Raw genomic sequence first — 19,439 nt, 5'->3', positions numbered from 1 at the left:
ATTTGGGGGTCCGGAGCGGAGACCCCTCCCCCGCAGGTTACATCAGGCTGTAATTAGCGTCTTTATGACTTGTTGATGATCTCGACCTTTGTCAGGAAAAAACTTCCTGGAAACAATTGTGCCAGAGACGAGATACATTGTTACACAAGTGAAATTAAAGGGACATTGTGGGGGAGCGCTGCCAAATACAAGCACTTTTGCAGTTTACTCTTATTTACAACTGGTTGCCTAGGAGACCGACCACCGCTGCTGCCAGCTTGTAAGCGCTGCTCTGAAGCACGATCCAGGAGAAGAGAAGCGCTAGCAAGTTTAATAGAAAAAAAAGCTTGTAAGCGCTGCTCTGAAGAACAATGCAGAAGACAAGCGGCAGCAAGTTTAATAGAAAAAAGCTTGTAAGCGCTGCACCTGTTCTGCCATCTAGCAAAAATCCATATAGGCAGAACCCCCTTTTTTATTATTAGTGGGGGGCAACTAAAGACCCCACAAAACATTACTGTAAGCAGTGGATGAACAATGTAAGAACAGGACGCCTTCTGTCCCGTGCACCCTCTCCAGGCCGCGCGCCCCGGGCAGCAGCTCGCACTCTCCACGCTCTCGCACTCTCCGCGCTCTCGCACTCTCCACGCTCTCGCACTCTCCACGCTCTCGCACTCTCCGCAGCCCATCCCTTTGTCATCACAGAACAGCAATCTTTTATTTGCTCATTCCTTAGATAACCTATCTCCACAACAAAACCTCCTCCATCCGTGATGTCACCCAATAAACCCCTCCTGGGGTCACGCCACCACCCAGGTCAGGGCACATTTTATGGGATAGGGCAGCACGGTGTCTCAGTGGTTAACAGGTGGTGTCTCAGTGGTTGGCACACTGTGTCTCAGTGGTTGGCACGCTGTGTCTCAGTGGTTGGCACGCTGTGTCTCAGTGGTCAGCACTGTATGTTGGCTCATTGGTTTGCTCTGTTGTGGCTCAGTCTTTAGCACTGTACAATGGCTCAGTAGTTAGCAGTGTCTCAGTGGTTAAAAGGCAGTGTCAGTGGTTACATAGTTACATAGTTACTTAGGTTGAAAAAAGACCTAGGTCCATCTAGTTCAACCTTCCTCCACCAGTTCTACATTTAGTCACTAAGTCATTTATAACCAACAATGTTTTGTGTAGTGAGGAAATCATCCCAGCCCTGATATAAAAGCTGTTATAGTATCTGCCATTACTACCTCTTGTGGTAGGGCATTCCACAGTCTGACTGCTCTAACTGTAAAGAACCCTTTCCTATTTAGCTGCCGGAATCGCTTTTCTTCCACTCGCAGTGAGTGCCCCCTGGTCCTTAGCATTGTCTTTGGAAGGAATAAGTCATGTGCCAGTCCTTTATATTGACCACACATGTATTTATACATATAAATGAGATCTCCTCTGAGACGTCTTTTTTCTAAGCTAAACATATCTAACTTTTTCAACCTGCCATCATACGGGCGGCCTCCATTACTCCTCATACGGGCGGCCTCCATTACTCATCATACAGGCGGCCTCCATTACTCATCATACGGGCGGCCTCCATTCCTTGTAGTAGTCTAGTTGCCCGCCTTTGAACTGACTCTAACTTCTGAATGTCCTTTTTAAAATGTGGAGCCCAAAACTGGATCCCGTATTCCAGATGTGGCCTTACAAGTGATTTATAGAGGGGTAACAATACGTTGGGATCACGGGATCTAATCTCTCTTTTTATACACCCTAAAATCTTGTTTGCTTTAGCAGCTGCTGCCTGACATTGAGCGCTGCTGCTCAGCTTATTTGTAATGAGAATACCCAAGTCCTTCTCCTGTTCTGTAGTCCCGAGTTTACTTCCATTTAATGTATACGCAGCTATAGGATTACTCCGTCCTAGGTGCATTACTTTACATTTATCACCATTAAATCTCATTTGGTTGATACTGTACGGAGGCTGATTGATTAGCTCTGTAGTGGCTCAGTGGTTAGCACTGTATGATGGCTCAGTGGTTGCCATTGTATGCTCATTGGTTAGCAGACGGTGTCTCAGTGGTTGGCACTGTATGATGTCTCAGTGGTTGGCACTGTAGGGTGGCTCGGTTGGCACTCTATAGTGGCTGAATGGTTGGCGCTATACGGTGGCTCAGTGGTCAGCACTGTATGTTAACTCAGTGGTTAGCATTGTACAGTGGTTCAGTGGTTGCCATCATATGGTGTCTCAATGGTTAGTTTATGGTCACTTAGTGGTCGGCACTGTACGGTGTCTCAGTAGTTAGCAGACGGTCTCTCAGTGGTCAGCACTGTACGGGGACTCGGTGGTTTACTCTTGCTCTGCGAAGGCCTGGGTTCAACAACCAAGGGCATCTGCAGGGAGTTTGTATTTCTCCCCATGTTTCCTCTGGATTCTCCAGTTTCCACACTCCAAAGACTGAGAGGGACTGTCAGCTGTGAGCCCCGATGGGGACAGAGATGATGATCTCTCTAGAGCTCTGCAGAATATATCCATATAATGAAAGTTATACTCCAGTCACATCCAGAGCTGCACATGATGTAAGGAGAGGACGGGAGTCTCAGCAGCACAGAGGATTTCAGGACACAGGTATATTTATATCAGGTGACTGGCAGGATTGGGGTCGGGGTCGGGGGTTTGGTCACATGACTGCAGGTCTCATATATGGTGCAGAGACCCTGTGGTGAGGAGGGGACGGCGCCGGTGACACAGGGGGCAGAGTCCGGGCAGAATTGCAGTCACTTGACTTGTAGCTTTCACTCCCGGAGGCACGAGTGTCATATACTCCATCCGGGAGCTGTATACTCCCATTATACTCCCATATAGTGCACACATCACTCATTAAACAGGGAGCGGCCGGGACAATCATTGCACCATTATCTCTGGTCAAACAGGAAAGGTAGGAGAGATGTAGACGGGGGGCGCTGTTACACTAATGTCTATGACAAGTAGGAAGTGGTGAAAAAGTGGTACTGCAACCAGCCGCCAATGCATGAGATCTCATCAGTCAGCGCAAACGACTGAGGCTGCACTACTGAGAGTGACGGAGGAGGAGGATCTGACCAACGACTGAGGCTGCACTACTGAGAGTGACTGGGACGGGGGAGGAGGATCTGACCAACGACTGAGGCTGCACTACTGAGAGTGACGGGGACGGGGGAGGAGGATCTGACCAACGACTGAGGCTGCACTACTGAGAGTGACGGGGGAGGAGGATCTGACCAACGACTGAGGCTGCACTACTGAGAGTGACGGGGGAGGAGGATCTGACCAACGACTGAGGCTGCACTACTGAGAGTGACGGGGACAGGGGAGGAGGATCTGACCAACGACTGAGGCTGCACTACTGAGAGTGACTGGGACGGGGGAGGAGGATCTGACCAACGACTGAGGCTGCACTACTGAGAGTGATGGGGACGGGGGAGGAGGATCTGACCAACGACTGAGGCTGCACTACTGAGAGTGACGGGGACAGGGGAGGAGGATCTGACCAACGACTAAGGCTGCACTACTGAGAGTGACGGGGGAGGAGGATCTGACCAACGACTGAGGCTGCACTACTGAGAGTGACGGGGACAGGGGAGGAGGATCTGACCAACGACTAAGGCTGCACTACTGAGAGTGATGGGGACGGGGGAGGAGGATCTGACCAACGACTGAGGCTGCACTACTGAGAGTGACTGGGACGGGGGAGGAGGATCTGACCAACGACTAAGGCTGTACTACTGAGAGTGACTGGGACGGGGGAGGAGGATCTGACCAACGACTGAGGCTGCACTACTGAGAGTGACGGGGACGGGGGAGGAGGATCTGACCAACGACTAAGGCTGCACTACTGAGAGTGATGGGGACGGGGGAGGAGGATCTGACCAACGACTGAGGCTGCACTATTGAGAGTGACGGGGACAGGGGAGGAGGATCTGACCAACGACTGAGGCTGCACTACTGAGAGTGACGGGGACGGGGGAGGAGGATCTGACCAACGACTGAGGCTGCACTACTGAGAGTGACGGGGACGGGGGAGGAGGATCTGACCAACGACTGAGGCTGCACTACTGAGAGTGATGGGGCGGGGGAGGAGGATCTGTCAGAGCAAACAGCTGAGGCTGCACTACTGAGAGAGTGACAGCTCCGGTGTCATTTACCGTCACTGCACTGTGGGGGACGTACTGGTTCTCAGTAAAGAGTCCAGCAGAATTAGGGACCCCGCACACATTAAAGTCAGCTGAGCCCACCGATATCCAGTTTTGCTCTGGAGCCCCCCGCTGTGCGCACCGTCCCTTCTCCGCAGCATTATCCTGGCCCCAGGACATATAGAAGAGATGATGCGCACAGCGGGGGGCTCCAAATCAAAACTTAGGATGGGGTCACATACATCCCCCAAAATCGTCAGAATGAGGGTCCGTCGCCCATTACCCCCGGATATCTGCACAAGGCTTGTATGACAGTTCTACTTCTTACAGCCGATGGGGGAGGTGCAGGGTGTGGGACCCCCGATCTCATATTGATGGAGAAGTCGCAGATATGTAGGTCCCAGACGACCCCAATCATTGTCTTTATTACGGACTGTTGTGTTTTTTGCCCCCCGAGTGCTTGTATCCCCCCCATCACTCGGGACACTGATGTAGAAGGAGCTCTTTCTGTTAATTTTTACATTGACCATAAAAAATAAAAAAAAAAAAACCCAAGAGATTTTAATCAGTTTTATTGTAACAAAGTGTTTACAAGAGTCGCCTTCTTTCCTCGGCGGTGACTTTACAGACAATGGTAAAACGGCTTCATAATACTGCTGGCGACTCGTGCGTCACTCGCTACAGGTGGCCCAAACGGCGGACGCACCGGACGCCGCACGCATCAGCAGCCCAGACAGTGCGCATATAAAGGCGGCCCACGCATCAGGCGGCCCACGCATCAGGCGGCCCACGCATCAGGCGGCCCACGCATCAGGCGGCCCGGATGGCGCACCCATCAGGCGGCCCACGCATCAGGTGGCGCAGACAGTGCGCATATAAGGCGGCCCACGAATCAGGCGGGCCAGACGGCGCACCCATCAGGCGGCCCACGCATCAGGCGGCCCGGACGGCGCACCCATCAGGCGGTCCACACATAAGGCGGCCCAGGCGGCCCACGCATCAGGCGGCCCCCACGCATCAGGCGGCCCCCACGCATCAGGCGGGCCCCACGCAGCAGGCGGCCCCCACGCAGCAGGCGGGCCCCACGCATCAGGCGGGCCCCACGCATCAGGCGGGCCCCCACGCAGCAGGCGGGCCCCCACGCAGCAGGCGGGCCCCCACGCAGCAGGCGGCCCCCACGTAGCAGGCGGGCCCCACGTAGCAGGCGGGCCCCACGCATCAGGCGGGCCCCACGCATCAGGCGGCCCGGATGGCACGCACATTAGAAGCCACGTTCTTCATTACAAAAAACAAGTCTACGCTAAAAAGACGGCGGGGGGCGGACGTCGCACGGATCAAGGCACTAAAACTTTTCTCCTGACTAAAGCCCTTTAAAAAATAAATATAAAGGTGAGGGATAAAATACATTAAATACAAACTTTACCCAGGATTCCTAGTGCGTTAACCCCTTAATGTGCAGCACGTGGCAATGCGAGTGGTAAGAGGCTGAGTCCAGGGGATGGTCTGGAGGAGTCTTGTGCAGGGGGGGCGTGATCACTTATGCAATCAGCAGGGGGATGGAAACAAACAGCGGCTCCTGGTGGATCATTACTGGGGGCGGCCGTGCACTTTGTTCTATTTGTACACGGTCGTGGGAGAATGAGCTTCTTACGGGGGGTCTCCACCTTTAGGGACAATTTACACGTATTTAAGTCAGGAAAAAAAATATCCCCAAAAGGTAGACAACCCCTTTAAGTGTTCAGAAAGCCCCAAAACTTATGCAATTGATGTTCTGAGGTTGCACAAGTCCTGACACCTTGAAATAAGAGAGGTCCGGGCCCCCATCAGGTGAGCGGCACCAAATACGCTGCATATCCACTTACCCACCAGGGCCCGTGCCCAGCTGGGATCATGCACCCGAGGTCCGGACACCCGCTGTGCCCGTATCTCTGGTGCCGGACCGCACTCCAGAGGCTCCGACATCCCCGCCGCCCCGGTCACCGCACCCCAGATTCGCATGGACCCGCGCCGCCTCCTTTTCTGCTCAGTATACACAGGACAGAACCACGGAGCGTCCGGATCAGTGGTTTTATGGGTCTCTATATGATAAAGGCAGTGGTTCATGAGGACGTGATCTGGATAAATATGGCCGCCGGGGTGCGGAGGAGCCGGGGTGATTCATCCACTCACTGCAAGGAAACTGTCAGCATGGAGGGAGGAGGGCGGGCGCCTCTGCTGCCCGTGTAATGACAGTGCCGACAGTCTCCATAGGTACAAATAGGGCGTGACCTCTGCCCCGCCTGACACCAGAGAGCACAAGAAACCTGTCACTTCATGTTCGGAGCAGGCATGCTGGGACTTGCAGTTCATATCGGAGGCCAATAATTGCAGCTTATTAAGAACAATGGGATGTGCAAACATTTCCGGCCAGCAGGTGGCGCCGTATACATATGTAATATGCATGGTTAGACTTAACCCTTGGAGTGCTGGATTTTGGAGCACCGGCGGCCGGATCGAGGCTTTATGTAGCGGTAACGCAGCCCCTTCCTCACCGCCGGCCGGGCGGGGGATTACCGGACTGAACCGCGCCGGCTATATGTGAGCGATATATGAAGTCCATGATGGTTTGTGCTGCTCGGAGCCTGGTTCTGTGCGCAGAGAGGGCGGCGCGCCCCCTCCATAGTGTGCCCGGGCCGGAGACCCCCACCATCCTCATTATTGCCAATGTAGAAGCGGATCTCCTGGTGGACGGACGGACGGACGGACGCGGCCTGTGCTCCCCCGGAGGATATGGCGGACAGTAAAGTGACGCAGTCCCAGGAAGTGTCGCGCTCTGCTCCGTTCTTTGCATTGTGCCACGCAGTCAGGACCCTCTCAGTGGGCTGTAATTCCGTATCCCACCACAGGGGGCAGCGGACGTGTATGTGAGCAGTCTGCAGCGGAGCCATCACACCGACACCTCCGAGGATTTGGACAGTCCCAGCGCCTGGACCAGGTCATCGCTCAGCCCGCTCTTCAGGGTCCTCCGCACTGCAAGAAAGGACCCGGCGTCAGGGGCCTCAGATCATAACCTAGACTGGGTGGTGGGAACCACAACTCCCAGCATGACCTGGCAGTGGAGTTGTGGCGCCACGGACCCCACGGCCGGACCCCACGACCCGCTACCATACTCACAGGATTTCCTGTTGGCTCTGGATCTCTTCCGTTCTTTGGGGGCCACTACTCGTGGGTTTGGGTTCTGGGTCACAGACTGCACCAGTCGGTCCATGATCTCGTCGGAGGCGTCCACGGGCGATCCTCCCTGCTCCTCTTTATTTCCGGACACCTCTGGAGGGCTGGCCCGGCCCAAACCTGACATAAGGAAAAATGAGCTGGATGAACCCGAATTCTGCAGCTTCGGCGCCAAAAAGCCCCAACCTCGGCGCCCAAAAGCCCCAACCTCGGCGCCCAAAAGCCCCAACCTCGGCGCCCAAAAGCCCCAACCTCGGCGCCCAAAAGCCCCAACCTCGGCGCCCAAAAGCCCCAACCTCGGCGCCCAAAAGCCCCAACCTCGGCGCCCAAAAGCCCCAACCTCGGCGCCCAAAAGCCCCAACCTCGGCGCCCAAAAGCCCCAACCTCGGCGCCCAAAAGCCCCAACCTCGGCGCCCAAAGCCCCAACCTCGGCGCCCAAAGCCCCAACCTCGGCGCCCAAAGGCCCAACCTCGGCGCCCAAAGGCCCAACCTCGGCGCCCAAAGGCCCAACCTCGGCGCCCAAAGGCCCAACCTCAGGGCCCAAAGGCCCAACCTCAGGGCCCAAAGCCCCAACCTCAGCGCCCAAAGCCCCAACCTCAGCGCCCAAAGCCCCAACCTCAGCGCCCAAAGCCCCAACCTCAGCGCCCAAAGCCCCAACCTCAGCGCCCAAAGCCCCAACCTCAGCGCCCAAAGCCCCAACCTCAGCGCCCAAAGCCCCAACCTCAGCGCCCAAAGCCCCAACCTCAGCGCCCAAAGCCCCAACCTCAGCGCCCAAAGCCCCAACCTCAGCGCCCAAAGCCCCAACCTCAGCGCCCAAAGCCCCAACCTCAGCGCCCAAAGCCCCAACCTCAGCGCCCAAAGCCCCAACCTCAGCGCCCAAAGCCCCAACCTCAGCGCCCAAAGCCCCAACCTCAGCGCCCAAAGCCCCAACCTCAGCGCCCAAAGCCCCAACCTCAGCGCCCAAAGCCCCAACCTCAGCGCCCAAAGCCCCAACCTCAGCGCCCAAAGCCCCAACCTCAGCGCCCAAAGCCCCAACCTCAGCGCCCAAAGCCCCAACCTCAGCGCCCAAAGCCCCAACCTCAGCGCCCAAAGCCCCAACCTCAGCGCCCAAAGCCCCAACCTCAGCGCCCAAAGCCCCAACCTCAGCGCCCAAAGCCCCAACCTCAGCGCCCAAAGCCCCAACCTCAGCGCCCAAAGCCCCAACCTCAGCGCCCAAAGCCCCAACCTCAGCGCCCAAAGCCCCAACCTCAGCGCCCAAAGCCCCAACCTCAGCGCCCAAAGCCCCAACCTCAGCGCCCAAAGCCGCCATCACTCCCTGCTTGTTCAGTGTCGTAGGAATATCTAGTTGAGCAGCTGATGACAAGCTTGCTGACTGTTTCCCATATCTAGTACATGGCTGATGAGGCTCTTACTTCGGACGCCGCGGCTCCTGCGTGTGTGCGGCTCTGCGGAGGAGATCAGGATGTTGGTCATGTTCTCGTGCCCTTCCTCGGAGGACTGGGAGTGTAACCTGTTGCTGGTCAGTGTGATGTTATTCTCAGTCGTTGTCGTCGCTGCTGTTGTGGCCGCGCTGGAGAATTTGGCGGTCTGCGGAGAAGATGCATTGTAGTCTGTGACCGCTACTCCCCATCCCCTCCCCCGATCTGCATTGCTGAGCCCCTTACCTCGGTGATCATCCTCCCGCGGGTCTTGTTCCGTTCTCGGTACGCAGCTCTCTTCTGTTTCTGCTGCAGCACTCGCTCCCGCGCCGTCCGGTACTCCAGAGCGAACTCGCTGAGTATCCTGCAGAATCGCGTGATCTTCATGTCTCTGGCAGACGAGTAGGAATAACCCAGATACAGCAAGAAGGAGCGGAACCTGCAAAAAGACGGACGCCATAAATCGCACTGATCGGGGCTCGCGGCAGGGGAAGCCGCGGGTCCTCGGGGGCAAATAATCCTCACCGGGGGGCACAGGTCTTCAGAAAACCTCTCAAGTGTTAATACCCCTATATTATCCTGATTGCTTCCGCTCAAACCTGGGGGCGCTGTTGCACTGGTGTCTATGGAAATTATCGGCCACTTGCAGGTCAGTGGTGGAACTGCAAGTAGAGCTCCGATCCTACAGCCAAGGATGACCCGCTCTAGGATGGTAGATGCGGCCATATCTCCAGGGTTTTAACCCTCCGTCCTCCCCTCTTACCGGTTGAGGATCCTCCGGTGCACGATCTTCAGGATGACGATCTTGTCGGTGCTGCTCTTCAGGAAGTCGGTCATCTTGTTCTTCAGGCCGGGTTTGGTCTCGTGTTTGGCGATGACTTTGAGGCTTTCCCACGATTCCCGGCACCTCTTCTCCAGCTGCGCCAGACTGTCCGCCAGATCATCGAAGTCCACCTGTACGGCAGAGAAACATCCGGATCAACAACGAGCTGAAGGGTTTATATGTGAACTACGCAGTCGCCCTGAATCTGCTCCAGCGTCACTTTACAACTTTTCCTCCTCCGTTTGCTTTCAGTGAATGGGAACTTTTTTGTTCTCACTCAGGAGGCTGAAGCTGGAGTCTGATCTAACTCTTCTCTGCTTTGTTACAATGAATCTCCGGGCAACAGGACGGCCAACGGACCATAGGAACCCCACTGGACGGGTCACCAGGTGACCACCGGAGAGGACCCCAGGACGGGTCACCAGGTGACCACCGGAGAGGACCCCAGGACGGGTCACCAGGTGACCACCGGAGAGGACCCCAGGACGGGTCACCAGGTGACCACCGGAGAGGACCCCAGGACGGGTCACCAGGTGACCACCGGAGAGGACCCCAGGACGGGTCACCAGGTGACCACCGGAGAGGACCCCAGGACGGGTCACCAGGTGACCACCGGAGAGGACCCCAGGACGGGTCACCAGGTGACCACCGGAGAGGACCCCAGGACGGGTCACCAGGTGACCACCGGAGAGGACCCCAGGACGGGTCACCAGGTGACCACCGGAGAGGACCCCAGGACGGCCAACAGACCCCAGGACGGCCAACAGACCCCAGGACGGCCAACAGACCCCAGGACGGCCAACAGACCCCAGGACGGCCAACAGACCCCAGGACGGCCAACAGACCCCAGGACGGCCAACAGACCCCAGGACGGCCAACAGACCCCAGGACGGCCAACAGACCCCAGGACGGCCAACAGACCCCAGGACGGCCAACAGACCCCAGGACGGCCAACAGACCCCAGGACGGCCAACAGACCCCAGGACGGCCAACAGACCCCAGGACGGCCAACAGACCCCAGGACGGCCAACAGACCCCAGGACGGCCAACAGACCCCAGGACGGCCAACAGACCCCAGGACAACCGCTGGACGGGTCACCAGGTGACCACCCGGGCATGGCATAATCACCCTAGCATGGCACAGTCACCCGACCACGGCACTCACCTTTGACGATCGAGTGATGGCCGCGATTTCAGAGTACAGGTCGGAGGTGTCGGGGAACTTCTCGATTACGATGTTACACATGTGGTGGAGCAGCGTCTGCCGGTGAACAGTGTCCTTCACCTCCGAGACCTTCTCCAAGTAACTGAGATCGAAGCCCTTGGCCTGAAAACAGAAGAGAAAAGCACAAACACAGTATTATCACAAGACCCGACGGATTGCTCAGAAGTCTGCAGAAGACGCTGGGAAAACAGAGCAATCTGCGAGATGTCAGTGACCGGGGATGTTCTCATCTACATCCAGAAACAAAGCGGCACAGACCTAACACTTCTACAGCAGAGGGTTTGTTACAGTTGTATCCAGATCTGAACGGCGCAGACTTACACTCGACCCGTTCAGGAAGTTCCCGACGGCCAGCAGCGAGGACAGGATCACCTTAAACGTCTTATTCTTGGAGAGCTGCTCCATTCCCTGCTTCAGGTCGAACAGCGGCTCCGCGATCTCCTGCGAGAAGAAGGAGCACGAGGAGGGTTAGTCATCAGTGTAGAGTGCAAGCTCCGCGGCCCAATATCACAGCACTGGACTGCGCCATTCCGGGTCACCCCCTCCCCCAACGGTCTCTTTTTGGGGTGGATACAGTATAAATGCCGGGTAACTATAAACAGGACGCATCTTCTCCAGCGTGGGAGCGGCGGATACAACAGCTGCGGCTCGTCCCTCGGCCGCCATCGCGTGCGGTTATATTATACGTGCTGCGCTCACTACCTATTACCACCATCCATCATGTTATCAGCGCAGTGGAAATCCTGCGGCCGTTCCGGAACACTGCAGTGATGGGAGCGGAGCTCGCCCTGCTCTATTAACCCCTTCACCCCAGGGCGATTTTCCGTTTTTGATTTTTGCTCCCCTTCTTCCGAGAGACGTAAAATTTTTTATTTTTCCGTCAGTCTTGCCATGTGAGGGGATTGTTTTTTTGCGGGACGAGTTGTACTTTGAAATTAAACCATGAGTTTTACCATATATTGTACTGGAAAAACGGCAAAAAATTCCAAGTTCGGAAAAAATTGCAAAAAAAAAGATTTGTTTTTGGGATATTTTATTCACCGTGTTGACTATATGGCATAATCGACGTGTGGGTGTGATGTCTCAGGTCGGTGCGAGTTCGTAGACACCAAATATGAATAGGTTTACTTTTATCTAAGGGGTTAAAAAAATTTCAGATGTCCAAAAAAAGTGGTGCAGTTTTTGCGCCATTTTCGCGACCCGTAGCGTTCTCATTTTTTCGGGATCTATGGCTCAATGACTGCTGATTTTTTGCGTCTCGATCTGACTTTTTAATGGTACCATTTTTGCGCAATGGCTACTTTTTGATCGTCTGTTATTGCATTTTTATTATACTTTATTTTTATAACCGTTTAATTTTCAATGAAGCAAATGGGGGTGTTTAAATCTTTAGGTTTTTTAATTTTTTATTTTTTTTTAATAGTCGTCCCAAGGGACTATAAGTATCAGCAGTCTGATCGCTCATTCATTTCTGCTGATTAGAGCGGCACAGCTGTGATCAGCAGAAATGCAGCGTTCCTGTTACAGCCGGCGCTCTGTCGGCTGTAACAGGAACTACGTCATGATAGCGATAGGAGTCATCACATGACCTTGTGCCCGTGATCACCCCCAATGTTAGAGGATTCGTCTACCTTCTCCATGGTCTCATAATCCAACTTGAAGGCCCAGAGCTGGAGGCGGGAGGTGAGGCCACTGATGGAGGACAGGGTGAGCAGGAACTGTTCGGCCGATCCCAGGGGCACATCGGGGTTGGCGATCGTTGCCTCCTGGATCTTCTGCTTTTCCTCCTCTGTTGGGACCATGGTGAGGATTTTCTGCAGAGATGGACACGTTATAGACACATTATATACATCATGGCGGCCGGTCTATAGGAGGGCACAGAAGTTACCTCGATCCCCTCTTTGCTGATCGCGTACTCGTCAAAGTTTAGGATGGCCGTCTTGATGATGTGGACGGTGGGGAGCACTGTGAGGCCGATGTTGATGGCGTTGCTTCGTTTGGGGTCCAGCACGACCAGAGCCTGTTTCTTTACATCACCCCCTTTCTGTAAGAACCAAGATAAGTGATAATAATCCACTGTCCAGGGAGCTCCACGGTCTAGCAAAGCAGCGGCGGCCAGGGAGCCCCCCCCGGGCTAGGGAACTGGCGGCGGCCAGGGAGCCCCCCCGGGCTAGGGAAGCGGCGGCGGCCAGGGAGCCCCACTGTTTAGGGAAGCGGCGGCGGCCAGGGAGCTCCACGGTCTAGGAAAGTGGCGGCGGCCAGGGAGCCCCCCCGGGCTAGGGAACCGGCGGCAGCCAGGGAGCCCCCCCGGGCTAGGGAACTGGCGGCGGCCAGGGAGCCCCCCCGGGCTAGGGAAGCGGCGGCGGCCAGGGAGCCCCCCCCGGGCTAGGGAACTGGCGGCGGCCAGGGAGCCCCCCCGGGCTAGGGAAGTGGCGGCGGCCAGGGAGCCCCACGGTTTAGGGAAGCGGCGGCGGCCAGGGAGCTCCACGGTCTAGGAAAGTGGCGGCGGCCAGGGAGCCCTCCCGGGCTAGGGAACCGGCGGCAGCCAGGGAGCCCCCCCGGGCTAGGGAACTGGCGGCGGCCAGGGAGCCCCCCCGGGCTAGGGAACCGGCGGCGGCCAGGGAGCCCCACCCGGGCTAGGGAACTGGCGGCGGCCAGGGAGCCCCCCCGGGCTAGGGAAGCGGCGGCGGCCAGGGAGCCCCACGGTTTAGGGAAGCGGCGGCGGCCAGGGAGCTCCACGGTCTAGGAAAGTGGCGGCGGCCAGGGAGCCCCCCCCCCGGGCTAGGGAAGCGGCGGCGGCCAGGGAGCCCTACGGTCTAGGGAAGCGGCGGTGGCAAGGCAGACCCACGCTCTGGGGAATCGGTGGCCAGGGTGCCCCATGGTCTATGGAAGCGCCAGCGAGGGCGCCACATGGTCTATGGAAGCGGCGGCGAGGGTGTATGACCATGCCTATATAAGCAGTGGACACATACTCACTACTGCTCCAGTCACAGAGGGGATGTTACGATCGGTGGCGGTCCCAGTGGTCGGGCCCCTCCTGGATCCTATATTTACCCCCCCATCTGCAGCAGATCTAGGAGTAATCACCTCACACCTCCTCACCTTGGAAGACACGAGTTCTTTGGCTTTGGACTCGAACAGATGTTCCAGTTTCTCGGTGTCCACGCTGATCTTGTCCAGAGATTCCCACAAGGTGCCTTTGCCGAACTTCCCGCGGCTGCTGCCGTCCGTGTCCTTCACCTCCTTCCAGAACAGCTTCACCGTCTTCCTCTTCTTGTTTAGCGTTGTGATAAAAGGGTCCGGTGTGACGGTGCTGAAGCTGGGGGGCGCGGGGGGCGGCGGAGGGAAGTGGGGGCTCCTTCCTAATGGGGGTGGAGGACACATCGGAGGTGGGGGGATGGGAGAAGGAAAGCCAGGACAACTGCCAAGTGGTGGCGGAGGAGGCGGTGGCGGAAGGGGCAACCCAGAAATGGACGGGGAAGACGAATGATTGACATTGGATAATCGGGAGGGTGCAATGGTCTCTGCGGCCTCAAAGTCAAGGACATCGAAATCCTCCTCCTCGCATAAGTCCGTGAAGTCCAGGTCTTTAATCTTCAGGTCTATCTGAGGGGGCTGCGGGGTTTGTTCCCATAACGTCTCGGCAGGTTTTTTGAAGGGGGTCATGAGGGTCTTCTCCAGGTTCTTGGCGTTGGTTTCGGCATCGATGCTGTACTGCGCCCTCACACTTTTCCAGGAGTCTGAGCCGTTCTCTATGGGCACTTTGGTGGGAGACGTCTCAGGCTCAAAGATTTCCGTTCTGGCTGCCGGGGGTCTCTTGTCTCTGGGGGGCTTCCCTGGGTCAGACGATGCTGCGTTCTTTGCGTTGAGGACTTCTGTTTCGGTCTCGCTCTGCGTTTTTGTGTATAGCATGTCCAGCATGAACTTCTTGGAGCTGCTCCGGTCCGAGGTCGGGGGAGGGGACGCACTGGGACTCACTGCAGGGAAAACAAGAATAGGGTCGTCAGTAACCTGGACCTACAGAACCGGCCATGATGGTCGACAGTAACCTGGTCCTACAGAACCGGCCATGATGGTCGTCAGTAACCTGGTCCTACAGAACCGGCCATGATGATCGACAGTAACCTGGACCTACAGAACCGGCCAGGACGGTCGTCAGTAACCTGGTCCTACAGAACCGGCCATGATGGTCGACAGTAACCTGGTCCTACAGAACCGGCCATGATGGTCGACAGTAACCTGGTCCTACAGAACCGGCCATGATGATCGACAGTAACCTGGACCTACAGAACCGGCCATGATGATCGACAGTAACCTGGTCCTACAGAACCGGCCATGATGATCGACAGTAACCTGGTCCTACAGAACCGGCCATGATGGTCGTCAGTAACCTGGTCCTACAGAACCGGCCATGATGATCGACGGTAACCTGGACCTATAGAACCGGCCATGACGGTCGTCAGTAACCTGGTCCTACAGAACCGGCCATGATGGTCGACAGTAACCTGGTCCTACAGAACCGGCCATGATGGTCGACAGTAACCTGGACCTACAGAACCGGCCATGATGATCGACAGTAACCTGGACCTACAGAACCGGCCATGATGATCGACAGTAACCTGGACCTACAGAACAGGCCATGATGATCGACAGTAACCTGGTCCTACAGAACCGGCCATGATGATCGACAGTAACCTGGACCTACAGAACTGGCCATGATGGTCGTCAGTAACCTGGTCCTACAGAACCAGCCATGACTGTTGTCAGTAACCTGGTCCTAGAGAACCGGCCATGATGGTCGGCAGTAACCTTGTCCTACAGAACCGGCCATGATGGTCGACAGTAACCTGGTCCTACAGAACCGGCCATGATGATCGTCAGTAACCTGGTCCTACAGAACCGGCCATGATGATCGACAGTAACCTGGACCTACAGAACCGGCCATGATGGTCGACAGTAACCTGGTCCTATAGAACCGGCCATGATGATCGACAGTAACCTGGACCTACAGAACCGGCCATGATGATCGACAGTAACCTAGTCCTACAGAACCGGCCATGATGATCGACAGTAACCTGGTCCTACAGAACCGGCCATGACGGTCGACAGTAACCTGGACCTACAGAACCGGCCATGACGGTCGTCAGTAACCTGGTCCTACAGAACCGGCCATGATGGTCGACAGTAACCTGGACCTACAGAACCGGCCATGATGGTCGACAGTAACCTGGACCTACAGAACCGGCCATGATCGACAGTAACCTGGACCTACAGAACCGGCCATGATCGACAGTAACCTGGACCTACAGAACTGGCCATGATGGTCGTCAGTAACCTGGTCCTACAGAACCAGCCATGACTGTCGTCAGTAACCTGGTCCTAGAGAACCGGCCATGATGGTCGACAGTAACCTTGTCCTACAGAACCGGCCATGATGGTCGTCAGTAACCTGGACCTACAGAACCGGCCATGATGATCGACAGTAACCTGGACCTACAGAACCGGCCATGACGGTCGACAGTAACCTGGACCTACAGAACCGGCCATGATGATCGACAGTAACCTGGACCTACATAACTGGCCATGATGATCGACAGTAACCTGGACCTACAGAACAGGCCATGATGATCGACAGTAACCTGGACCTACATAACTGGCCATGATGATCGACAGTAACCTGGACCTACAGAACCGGCCATGATGGTCGTCAGTAACCTGGTCCTACAGAACCAGCCATGACGGTCGTCAGTAACCTGGACCTACAGAACCGGCCATGATGATCGACAGTAACCTGGACCTACAGAACCGGCCATGATGATCAACAGTAACCTGGACCTACAGAACCGGCCATGATGATCGACAGTAACCTGGTCCTACAGAACCGGCCATGATGGTCGTCAGTAACCTGGTCCTACAGAACCGGCCATGATGATCGACAGTAACCTGGTCCTACAGAACCAGCCATGATAATCATCAGTAACCTGTTCCTACAGAACCGGCCATGATGGTCGTCAGTAAGCTGGTCCTACAGAACCGGCCATGATGATCAACAGTAACCTGGTCCTACAGAACTGGCCATGATGATCGACAGTAACCTGGACCTACAGAACCGGCCATGATGATCAACAGTAACCTGGACCTACAGAACCGGCCATGATGATCGACAGTAACCTGGTCCTACAGAACCGGCCATGATGGTCGTCAGTAACCTGGTCCTACAGAACCGGCCATGATGGTAGTCAGTAAGCTGGTCCTACAGAACCGGCCATGATGATCGACAGTAACCTGGTCCTACAGAACCAGCCATGATAATCATCAGTAACCTGTTCCTACAGAACCGGCCATGATGGTCGTCAGTAAGCTGGTCCTACAGAACCGGCCATGATGATCGACAGTAACCTGGTCCTACAGAACCGGCCATGATGATCGACAGTAACCTGGTCCTACAGAACCGGCCATGATGATCGACAGTAACCTGGACATACAGAACCGGCCATGATGGTGATCAGTAACCTGGACCTACAGAACCGGCCATGATGGTCATCAGTAACCTGGACCTACAGAACCGGCCATGATGATCGACAGTAACCTGGGCCTACAGAACCGGCCATGATGATCGACAGTAACCTGGACCTATAGAACTGGCCATGATGGTCGTCAGTAACCTGGACCTACAGAACCGGCCATGATGGTCGTCAGTAACCTGGACCTACAGAACCGGCCATGATGGTCGTCAGTAACCTGGTCCTACAGAACCGGCCATGATGGTCGTCAGTAACCTGGTCCTACAGAACCGGCCATGATGGTCGTCAGTAACCTGGTCCTACACAACCGGCCATGATGGTCGTCAGTAACCTGGTCCTACAGAACTGGCCATGATGGTCGTCAGTAACCTGGTCCTACAGAACTGGCCATGATGGTCGTCAGTAACCTGGTCCTACAGAACCGGCCATGATGGTCGTCAGTAACCTGGTCCGACAGAACCGGCCATGATGGTAGTCAGTAACCTGGTCCTACAGAACCGGCCATGATGGTAGTCAGTAACCTGGTCCTACAGGATCAGTCATGATGATCGACCGACGCAACGTCAACCCTCCAGACAAGGATGTGACCGGTGCACGGCATCCAGGGTAATGGAAAAGGAAACGTTGCCTTCCAACGCCAACCAGATCCTGCAGTACTGAGACCATGTGACTGCTGCAGGCAATCACTGGACTCACGATAAGGTCAGCAATTGGCAGCAGTGGTCACGTGGGGTGCAGTGGAGTTGTACTACTTCATTTGACATACATGACATACATCACAAACTCGATTTCTCCAGCGATGCTCCAGGAGCGCCGAACGCCTATGGAGGAAAACCCGCACACCAGAAAACTTCATCCACTACAAGTTCATGTTAAGGACCTATAACTATTCCCTTCACCTCGCCAAACAGACCTACTTCACCAACCTTGTTTCCTCACTTGCCAACAATCCAAAAAAACTCTTTGACACCTTTCACTCCCTCCTCAGTCCCAAAGTACAGACCCCTGTCACAGCCCTTCATGCTGATGACCTGGCCTCGTATTTCACAGAGAAAATAGAAAACATCCGCCAAGAGATCAGCTCCCAGCCACCAAGCCCTGTGAATCCCATCCCTCCCCATATCCCATCCAGCTCACTTTCCACATTTGACCCAGTCACAGAGGAGGAAGTCTACAGGCTCCTATCCTCCTCTCGTCCTACAACTTGCCCTACTGATCCCTTCCCCTCACGCCTACTCCAGTCCCTCTCTCCGGTTGTCGCCACTCACCTAACTAAAATCTTCAATCTCTCTCTCTCTTCGGGTATCTTCCCCTCCTCCCTCAAACACTCTATCATTACTCCATTATTAAAAAAACCTTCTCTCGATCCGTCCTGCACAAGCAACTACAGACCAGTCTCCAATCTCTCCTTCATCTCTAAACTCTTGGAGCGCCTGGTCTACTCTCGCCTCACCCGCTACCTCTCCTCTCACTCTCTTCTAGATCCTTTACAGTCTGGCTTCCGCCCTTTACACTCAACAGAAACTGCCCTTGTCAAAGTGACCAATGACCTATTGACAGCAAAACGTAACGGTGACCACTCTCTGCTTATTCTTCTTGACCTTTCTGCTGCCTTTGACACTGTTGACCACCATCTCCTTCTCTCTATGCTCCACTCTATCGGCCTAAAGGACACTGTTCTTTCCTGGTTCTCTTCCTATCTTTCTGGCCGCTCATTCAGTGTATCATTTGCTGGCTCCACATCTTCTCCTCTTCCTCTCACTGTTGGGGTCCCTCAAGGTTCAGTCCTCGGCCCTCTTCTTTTCTCCCTCTACACTGCCCCAATTGGTCAGACCATCAGCAGATTTGGCTTTCAGTACCATCTTTATGCTGATGACACACAGCTATACACCTCCTCCCCTGAGCTCACCCCCGCTGTACTACAGAACACCAGTGACTGCCTGACTGCAGTTTGCAATGTCATGTCTGCTCTCTATCTGAAACTTAACCTTTCCAAAACTCAACTTCTTCTTTTCCCTCCATCTTCCAACTTTCCTCAACCTGACATCTCCCTCTCTGTGTGTGGCACAACGATAAGTCCTAGGCAGCAAGCCCGCTGCCTGGGGGTTATACTT

At 55.4% G+C, this 19,439-nt stretch overlaps 1 protein-coding gene across 1 annotated transcript in view; it reads right to left on the bottom strand.

The window, feature by feature from the left end:
* Window positions 1-4,680: 4,680 nt before the first annotated feature.
* Window positions 4,681-19,439, bottom strand: part of FHOD1 (formin homology 2 domain containing 1) — a 40,652-nt gene continuing 25,893 nt past the window's right edge. Inside the window, 10 exon segments of the mRNA XM_075325446.1 lie at window positions 4,681-7,134; window positions 7,279-7,455; window positions 8,748-8,922; window positions 9,000-9,192; window positions 9,517-9,707; window positions 10,742-10,903; window positions 11,123-11,242; window positions 12,433-12,615; window positions 12,690-12,845; window positions 13,904-14,778. Of these exon segments, the coding sequence (XP_075181561.1) occupies window positions 7,052-7,134; window positions 7,279-7,455; window positions 8,748-8,922; window positions 9,000-9,192; window positions 9,517-9,707; window positions 10,742-10,903; window positions 11,123-11,242; window positions 12,433-12,615; window positions 12,690-12,845; window positions 13,904-14,778 (2,315 nt within the window). The 3' untranslated portion in view covers window positions 4,681-7,051.

Source organism: Anomaloglossus baeobatrachus, chromosome 10 (genome assembly GCF_048569485.1).
Source record: "Anomaloglossus baeobatrachus isolate aAnoBae1 chromosome 10, aAnoBae1.hap1, whole genome shotgun sequence".
Lineage (NCBI taxonomy): Eukaryota > Metazoa > Chordata > Amphibia > Anura > Aromobatidae > Anomaloglossus > Anomaloglossus baeobatrachus.
Note: the sequence above shows the minus strand (reverse complement) of the source record. Positions and strands in the feature narration are given on the sequence as shown.